At 34.7% G+C, this 9555-nt stretch overlaps 1 protein-coding gene across 1 annotated transcript; it reads left to right on the top strand.

Annotated features, from left to right (window-relative positions):
* Positions 1-5660, top strand: LOC128243928 (glutathione S-transferase omega-1-like). The gene is made up of 5 exons (XM_052961939.1): positions 1-105; positions 1204-1309; positions 1985-2207; positions 2778-2904; positions 3272-5660. The coding sequence occupies exons 1-5, from the start codon at positions 75-77 to the stop codon at positions 3520-3522; spliced, it is 738 nt and encodes a 245-aa protein (XP_052817899.1). The 5' UTR covers positions 1-74; the 3' UTR covers positions 3523-5660.
* The last annotated feature ends 3895 nt before the right edge of the window (positions 5661-9555 follow it).

Raw genomic sequence — 9555 nt, 5'->3', positions numbered from 1 at the left:
AGTCGGATTATTTCGGATCGTCTGGTGTTGGCATACAGTTATATATCGTGCACTATTCTGAAAGAATCAACAACATGCCTTTGACATTGAAACATTTTCGATCTGGTAAGTCATATTTATAGTTACACCGGCTTAATTTTAACTTATCTATTACTTATAAATCTTTGTAAATACTAGTAATTATTTAAGGAAATCAAAACAAAACAATACAAAGACAAATGAGTTGCCCATAAACTTAACTTCGAGTTTAAATTAAAATGTTATGTCCGGGGATGGAGTAAGGTTTGTTTGTGGATCCAGGGGCGGTATTCATAAAACTTTTTATGTAATTTGCTGACTTAAGTAAGTTTCTTAAACTTTTCATAGTGAAATTTAAAGAAATGAATAAGTGTTTTAACATTAACGTATTTTTTCCAATAAGGTCAATAAAATAATGTATTTTGGAAAGTCCTTATTTTTTATTTCATATAACTAAAAAGGTCTAAAAGTAGGAAAGTGACTTAAGTTAAGAAATGGCTTAAGAAGTTATGAATACCACCCCATTAAGTAATCATCAAGCAAGTAAGTGTAAGTATGTGAAACAGTTTTAATCCAGTGTTAATAACTGAAACACCCCCTCAAAACTAAATGAAATGAATTTTAGTTGTTAAATCAGAACATTGAAATTACAAAGATAGAGGCAACAATTGATAAGGAGGAACTAGTTGGTCAATCTAACAAATAAGGGAGAAATCCGGTTCGGACGCTTGTTTTCTCTCTCTCTCTCTCTCTCTCTCTCTCTCTCTCCTCTCTCTCTCTCTGTCTCTCTCTCTCTCTGTGAAGGGACGAGTAAGGGGAGTCCAGAATATAGAAGATAGCGGTGACAAACAAACGAATTACAACCAACAATGTGCAACAAATGATCCACATACAATTGCTCCACACTTAAATGTTTAAAGTATATTGATCCAAAGAGTCTACAGCAACCTTGATACCACATTCACATTTATGGCTTTACAACACACGCTAGTCATATAAAGAAAGCTACAGGGAAAGGCCCAGTAGTCAAAGATTCAACAATAAACCCCGTGGCGTGTTATACACGAAAGAAAACCAGCAAAGGTAGGGCAATATATGAAATTGTTGTAGAACACTTTGAGATCGGGTAAAATGCTCATCGGGGCCTTTCTACACAAGTAATTAAAACAAATTTGTTTGTATCAGGGAGTACGTATCCCGAGCCCACACCGGGAAAGTTGCGACTGTACAGCATGCAGTCCTGTCCCTACGCCCACAGAACAAGGATGGTGCTGCTACACAAGGGTATCGAGTGAGTAATACCTTGTAAAACAACTTAACACACAGTTTCCATTGTTTTTATGTTGTTGCCACAGCACCATATACAAGAAATAGTCAAAATCTTAACTACGTATATTTGCATGCTTTCTCGCGATTCCATTTTCTATTACCTAGGGGAACATCCTTAAGATCATGCATAATTCCCAATGTTGACAAGGTACCCCTGGGTGACGTTTAATAAAGGAATTTACATCATCAATACTCTTTAAAAAAACTGTATAAACGTCACAACAAACACTTTAATTTGTTTTATTTCCTGAACTTTGTCTTTAGTCACATTATTGGTTGAGGTTAAATTCACTTAAGGAATGAATTGAGGGATTGATACTATTATCGGGTGTTGGTCGAACAAACAATAACAAGATAAATCATTTTCAATTTGCATTCAAGTTGTTATTTAATAACTCACGATCCGAATATATCCGAAGATGTTGCGTTCACCAGATGATAATCGCAATTGCCGACTGGCAGTTTATTTAAGGAATGGAAGATAAGGTGAAATATTGAAATATGAAGCAAAATACTGAAACCATGATGCTCAGATAATTTCAATTTACCCCTTAATTCTTTATTGAAACGGCCCTCTGAAAATCAGCCCTTTTATACATGTGTTTAGATGTATAACTAGCATAATGTTATGTTTCAGTCATGAAATTGTAAATATTCATCTACAAGACAAACCTGAATGGTTCTTGGAGAAAATTACTCCCCTTGGCAAAGTTCCAACCATCCAACTTGACGACAGGATCGTTTTTGACTCGCTCATCGTCAACGATTATCTTGACGCCATGTATCCTGAAACTAAACTGAACCCAGATGACCCTTACCAGCTGGCACGTGACCGGATGTTATTGGAAAAATATGGGAAGGTGTGTACCTTTTAATTTGTTTAATTTAAGCATTTGTCGAAAACGAAGGGCGCGTACTGCCTAAGTAATATCAAATTGTTCTATATAAAAACATGACAATTTGAATGTCGAATAATTTAGAATCGCACGCGGGCAATTTCCATAAAGCGCTAGCGCTTCTTGGCAATTTGCTCGCTTGCCCAACTGCGTTCATACTGCATAAACGAATTGAAAAAAATGCGATCATCACTTTTTATTTTACAGTTAAATAATCATTCACTAAGAATAGAAATTAGCGGTATCTCCTGATCCAATTGGAGCGCAATATTGAAATAAACAATGACATCATAATTCCTTGTGGGTTGAAACGTGAACATCAAAATTTAACTATACAAAGGACTACTCGAAAGTAAATGTTAATAAATATAATGTAAATTGAAAACATTCATAGTATTTAAGTGGGAGTATTATTCAAATCTGAAGAAATAAGTTTTTATGTACAGTATAGCTCCACAGACTCTAGCTCATTATTGTAAAGATTTCAATGAAACTTGCTTTTTACTTGCTTTATATTTTCATTATTAATTCCAGTTCAGTGGTGCTTTCCACAAGGTATTTTTTACCTTTGCTGGGGACAAAGAAGCCAACGAGAATATGTTTGCCGCCTTAGATGAGTTCGAACTTGACATTAAGAAGCGAGGGACTCCTTTCCTTGGAGGTATTTTGAAGTGTTATATACAATTCATTCAATTATTCTTTTAAGATACAGTATCGTAAATGAGCTGCCTATTAATAAAACAAATGAAACGAGTTTACGAAAGCGAGCCATTGACAAACTATTACCAGTTTCATTTAATTTTGAATTAAATGGCATATTAGTTTCATAAGAAGACATATGCATGCTTAATTGTGAAACGGATACTTAAAATTCTTCTACAATGAGGCAGAAAAAAGAACAGTAGCTCATTATTTTCCATCTACTTTGATATTATAGACAGACAACATTAACAACGGTAAAGTAAGATCGTTTATATAGCCTACAACTATTCAGTATATTTGTGATTAAACTAACTGTTATTTTACAGGTGACAAGCCGATGATGGTGGATTTTAACACCTGGCCGCACATTGTGATTTTACCTCTTCTGGCTTACTCCTTAAATAACCCAGAACTAGAACTATCTCCTGACAGGTACCCGGCAGTGACGTCATGGATAAACAAGATGGAGGAAGTTCCCGCAGTTCAACAGACAAAATTTGATAAAGACCAGTATAAACAGTTCATTGAAACGTACAAAGCTAAAAAGGTGGATTATGATGTGTTCATAGTGGAATGAAATGATATTATGAAGACATTAAAAGTTAACCATCATACTATAAAGGAACGCATTAATTCATTATTAGGCATACTGTCAATCGTCAAATTATATAACATACAACGAACGAATTATATAACATACAACGAACGAATTATATAACATACAATGGACGAATTATATAACATACAATGGACTTATATAACATACAATGGACGAATTATATAACATACACATACATGAAAATTCAAGATATTAACACATTTAAAACGCCATGTACTTATATCAAGTTGTTAATAGCTTTGATTAAAAACTTGTATAAACAAGGGTTTGATATACATCTGCTTGTTCCAGGGGGACACAGTGTCTTTGTGTATTCCTGTAGATGTCATTGTGCAGTGTCTGCACCTTCTCTGAATAACTCGTAAATTTTGGCGATAAGCCTCTTATCCATGGGCTCAGTCCTGCAGCCTATGTAATTCAATTAATAAGAATACAAATGTATTCAACACAAACATGTACCGGTACATATTCAGCCTTTATAAAATAGATTAATGTTTATATACAATTCAATTATACAATATGTTATATTTACATCTAAATAAATTTAATGCAGCATAAACATTAATCCTTCGAAGTTTACTTCTTAGTAGTTTCTATGTAAACATACCTTAAAAATTGGCTTTTTCTTTTAGCAAAATCACCACCTGGGTGGTTTTGTGCTCTGACTGATCTCGCAAATTAAATAAAAAGGCTTTTTGCGGTTCGGCTGTGCCATCACAAACTGCTGATCGCAGAAGCTTTCCTTTTTTGTCTTTCAACCCGTGCACGTCACCGGAATCTTAAAAGTACGTGCAAAGAAATGAAAACATGGCTGAACTTTCATTCCAGTATCTATATTTTTAACCGTTACATTTAACATTGTTTACACAAAAGGCCATGCAAACAAAAAAACATTAAAGGTTATTGTAAAAACAAGGGCGTGGATATATATATCAGGGGCGTAGCTAGGCCTAAACAAATCTGTAGGCCCGATGGTTGTATGTGAGTTTGGGAATACACAACCCCAACGATTCTTTTCTGAATGAGAAGCAAAAAAGTGCAATTTGGAAGCATTCCAAGAGAAAAACAAAAGGCACACATCTATTTTATATGCACATTACACAAACATAAATATATATGTAATGATTAAAATAAAATCAAGCAATACGCCCATCACATAGTTTAAATAAACACCAGACTTGCTTTTGTTATGATAACGTTGTATACAACTCAAAAACAAGTTTTTATTGCAATTTGGGGTTATTGAAGTTTTGTCATTTTTTCAGTTTTAGGCCCAGGCCTACAAGGGATATATGTAGCTACGCCACTGTATACCTCTAATGTTTAACATCTGTTGTCCAAAGTAGTGATGCCCAAAGTAGGACGAGTAATAGTAGTACAAACTATCAGTGATAACAAGATTGACAAAGAGTATGAGCAATCACTTGCACTTTTATCTGTATGTTGTTTTAAAACAAGGGATTGAGCTCTATATTCTTTGAAAGAGTTCTGCTGAGCTTTTACTATTAATATGAGTATTGTTAATACCTCTAGTGTTATTTTTTAACTAACGGTAACTGTTTAAGCTATTGCAATACAACAAAACTTTCATTGACTAACAAAACACTAACTAAGTGGGGCACATTTTTGTCTCAATGAATAAATGAATGAAGTAATGAAAACATTTCACTACCTGAAAATCCGAATACACGAAAACTTCTCTAATATCGTTTAAGCCTCACAATCCATTTTCTTTGATGGTTTTGGTAAGAAGCGTTTTCCTCCTATAATCCTTTTATCAGTAGTGACTTAATAATGATTGTCAATTGATGAGTGAATTCCTTCCTTTTGCTGTTGTCTCCTGTTAATAGTTTTATAAATACTAATTTGTGGTTGATTATAAACATGATTCCCATTTGTTTGTTATCAATTCTGGATATTTAAGTAGCAGTTTAGTTTATGGTATTTCATAATTGTCACTTATCACAACAATTGAAAACACAATTTAGAAAGGCATACAAAGGAAATGGGAAACATGTCTATTAATTTTCCTAATGAGCTTATGTTATTTGTGTTAAAAAAAATCAAAATGAAGCCTTATTTACATTTACTCAATATGTTGCCTTATTGTTTCAATTTATTTTCTGCATTATGTAAACTGTGATTAACATGTCATATAACATGTACCATGAAACGAAATAAAATTTATCTTATCGTATCTTGTCATATCTTATATGACCAATGCTTGGATTCCCGTGCATTTGTCAGAACTAACATAACTCGTAACTAAATGTACTTGCAAATATCATGTTGAACATGATGTGAGATTGAAAATACGACAATCGATTTTTTTCTTTGCTTCTGTTAACATTAATTTGTAATCTGAATTTATTAAATGGAAATATGAATTGGATTGTGTATCAAATATATGTCGATATCAAATAAGCTATATTTATGTTTGTGCATTGTTTTTATACATTTGATAACTGAATTAGTAGCATAAAAGAAACTACGTAACAATAACTAGTTAGACATCAACAGGTGATAGACGTCTGCCCGCGCCCATCCGTTGCATGCTACATTGTCCTTTCCCACCTTGTTAATTAACCCTTGGTGGGACACATTCCGTACACACTTTAATTTATGTTTACAAATATTTGTATTTTATGTATCTATGTTTGCACTAATTATTAGTATTATTACGTTTTTTGTTTGTGTTTTTCAATAGCGTCAACGAAAAAATGCATTTTAGAAATAATAATATAATTTTTTTATAACATGACGCATGAAAGAAGAAAAGTGACTTTAGTTAGGTAATGACTAAACATGCTTAAATAATACAGAAACTGAAATACTCAGATATTATGAAGATATCTGTATCATATTAACAGTGAGATACTGAGTTTAAAACACTTAAATAAGATTGCTTATGACTATAATATGTTAAGTGAATACCAGTCCTGCTTGATAAGCTATTTGATGTACTGTTTCGTCATTTCAAATCTATCGTTTTTGAACGTGGGCCCTTCAGGGCCTACGTTCATAGTAGGCATAGAAGATCCTGACTACAAATCTTTACACGGTAAAGCGGTCAAAATAGTACGCTCTATCGATGCTTCTTTATTTATCATTTATATAAACTGTTACAGGATCCATAATTTGGAATAGCGCATGATACCAAATTGCTTTATTATGTCCCGGCCACAGCAGTACCGGCTTTTCACAATAAGCGATACCGGCATTTACTAGATAAGGTCCCGGCCACAGCAGTACCGGCTTTTCACAATAAGCGATACCGGCATTTACTAGATAAGGTCCCGGCCACAGCGGTCCCGGCTTTGCACAATAAGCGATACCGGCATTTGCTAGATAAGGTTCCGTCCACAGCAGTACCGGCTTTTCACAATAAGCGATACCGGCATTTGCTAGATAAGGTTCCGTCCACAGCAGTACCGGCTTTTCACAATAAGCGATACCGGCATTTACTAGATAAGGTTCCGTCCACAGCAGTACCGGCTTTTCACAATAAGCGATACCGGCATTTGCTAGATAAGGTTCCGTCCACAGCAGTACCGGCTTTTCACAATAAGCGATACCGGCATTTGCTAGATAAGGTTCCGTCCACAGCAGTACCGGCTTTTCACAATAAGCGATACCGGCATTTGCTAGATAAGGTTCCGTCCACAGCAGTACCGGCTTTTCACAATAAGCGATACCGGCATTTACTAGATAAGGTTCCGTCCACAGCAGTACCGGCTTTTCACAATAAGCGATACCGGCATTTACTAGATAAGGTTCCGTCCACAGCAGTCCCGGCTTTTCACAATAAGCGATACCGGCATTTGCTAGATAAGGTCCCGGCCACAGCAGTACCGGCTTTTCACAATAAGCGATACCGGCATTTGCTAGATAAGGTCCCGGCCACAGCAGTACCGGCTTTTCACAATAAGCGATACCGGCATTTACTAGATAAGGTCCCGACCCCAGCGGTCCCGGCTTTGCACAATAAGCGATACTGGCAGTTACCACCTAAGGTTCCGGCCACAGCAGTCCCGGCTTTTTTCCAATAAGCGACCCCGGTAGTTACTCGCCTGTACGAAATTAACCGTCTGGTTGTGAGCAGGAAACCAGGCGTCAAAATTAGACTAAAACCAGTTGTTTTTGAAAATTTTAAATCTAGCACTCATATGTATAACCAAGCGTCAAATTTAAAACCAAGCGTCAACCAAGCGGAAAAGAGGCGTCTATATGCGAACATTATGCAAATGAGCTGGTTTTAAATTCCAGCTGGTTTTTAAAAAAACAGGCGTAAAATAAACCAAGCGTCAAAAAACCAAGCGTCAAAAAACCAGGCGTCAAAAAACCAGGTTTCAAAAAAATAGCAGGCGTCAAAAATTGGCATTACTTGAACACAACCAGTTTGAGTTAAGAACAATTTATAGTTTGGAAAACAGGACAATAAAACATTGTTTAATATATTTTCTTAAAAAAAGGCACAGCTGAAAATGTTATTTTTTTACACATTTTTACTATCACTTATTGTTTTAAGAGTTCATATTCTGTGTTTAATTTGTTTTCGACAGAATGAACCTTGTTCCGTTATCGCCCCATTTAGTTCTGCTTCTGTTGGTGATTCCGCTTCATTCTTTCTGCACCATCTGGGAACGTAATCTGTTAAAATAAATTTAAATGTATTTATTCAAATGATGATTTCCGGATTTATAGCTATAATTACAGGATGGATGTAATTGTTAGAAGATAATTTATAGTTTTACCTCATGCCTACATGGATTTATATTTGTAAATTATAAAAAGAATAAAGTTTCAAAGGTAGTTACTCGCCTGTACGAAATTAACCGTCTGGTTGTGAGCAGGAAACCAGGCGTCAAAATTAGACTAAAACCAGTTGTTTTTGAAAATTTTAAATCTAGCACTCATATGTATAACCAAGCGTCAAATTTAAAACCAAGCGTCAACCAAGCGGAAAAGAGGCGTCTATATGCGAACATTATGCAAATGAGCTGGTTTTAAATTCCAGCTGGTTTTAAAAAAAACAGGCGTAAAATGAACCAAGCGGCGTCAAAAAACCAGGCTTCAAAAAAATAGCAGGCGTCAAAAATTTGCATTACTTGAACACAACCAGTTTGAGTTAAGAACAATTTATAGTTTGGAAAACAGGACAATAAAACATTGTTTAATATATTTTCTTAAAAAAGGCACAGCTGAAAATGTTATTTTTTTACACATTTTTACTATCACTTATTGTTTTAAGAGTTCATATTCTGTGTTTAATTTGTTTTCGACAGAATGAACCTTGTTCCGTTATCGCCCCATTTAGTTCTGCTTCTGTTGGTGATTCCGCTTCATTCTTTCTGCACCATCTGGGAACGTAATCTGTTAAAATAAATTTAAATGTATTTATTCAAATGATGATTTCCGGATTTATAGCTATAATTACAGGATGGATGTAATTGTTAGAAGATAATTTATAGTTTTACCTCATGCCTACATGGATTTATATTTGTAAATTATAAAAAGAATAAAGTTTCAAAGGTGAAACTAAATGAAATAACAGTCAGCAACCCACCATTTTCAGCATATTCTTTAGCTTTCCAACTTTCCCATCAAATCTTGTTTGGTCACAGGATCCTCATCTTTGTCACAGACACAATATTGGTCATCTATGGTAATTAAATAGGATCATTAGGCACACACATACACACCCACATGATCATCAATTAATAAGTGAAGATCATGCTCAGGCTTAACACTATATAAAGAAGAGTATATATAAAGTTAAATGCAGCTTATACTTTCATGTTATAGAACTTGTGCATATATCCATATACTTAAACACATTGTATTACAATCACGAGGCTTCAAAACATCCCATTGGAACATTGTGTTAATGGAGGTTCAGGGAGCAATAAACAGAATGATTAAATGCTGCCAGATAAATAATTGCAAAAACATACTTAATAAATAACCATTTTGTATGTATGTTACTTTTTA

This window comes from Mya arenaria, chromosome 8 (assembly GCF_026914265.1).
Source record: "Mya arenaria isolate MELC-2E11 chromosome 8, ASM2691426v1".
NCBI classification, from domain to species: Eukaryota; Metazoa; Mollusca; class Bivalvia; order Myida; family Myidae; genus Mya; species Mya arenaria.
Note: the sequence above shows the minus strand (reverse complement) of the source record. Positions and strands in the feature narration are given on the sequence as shown.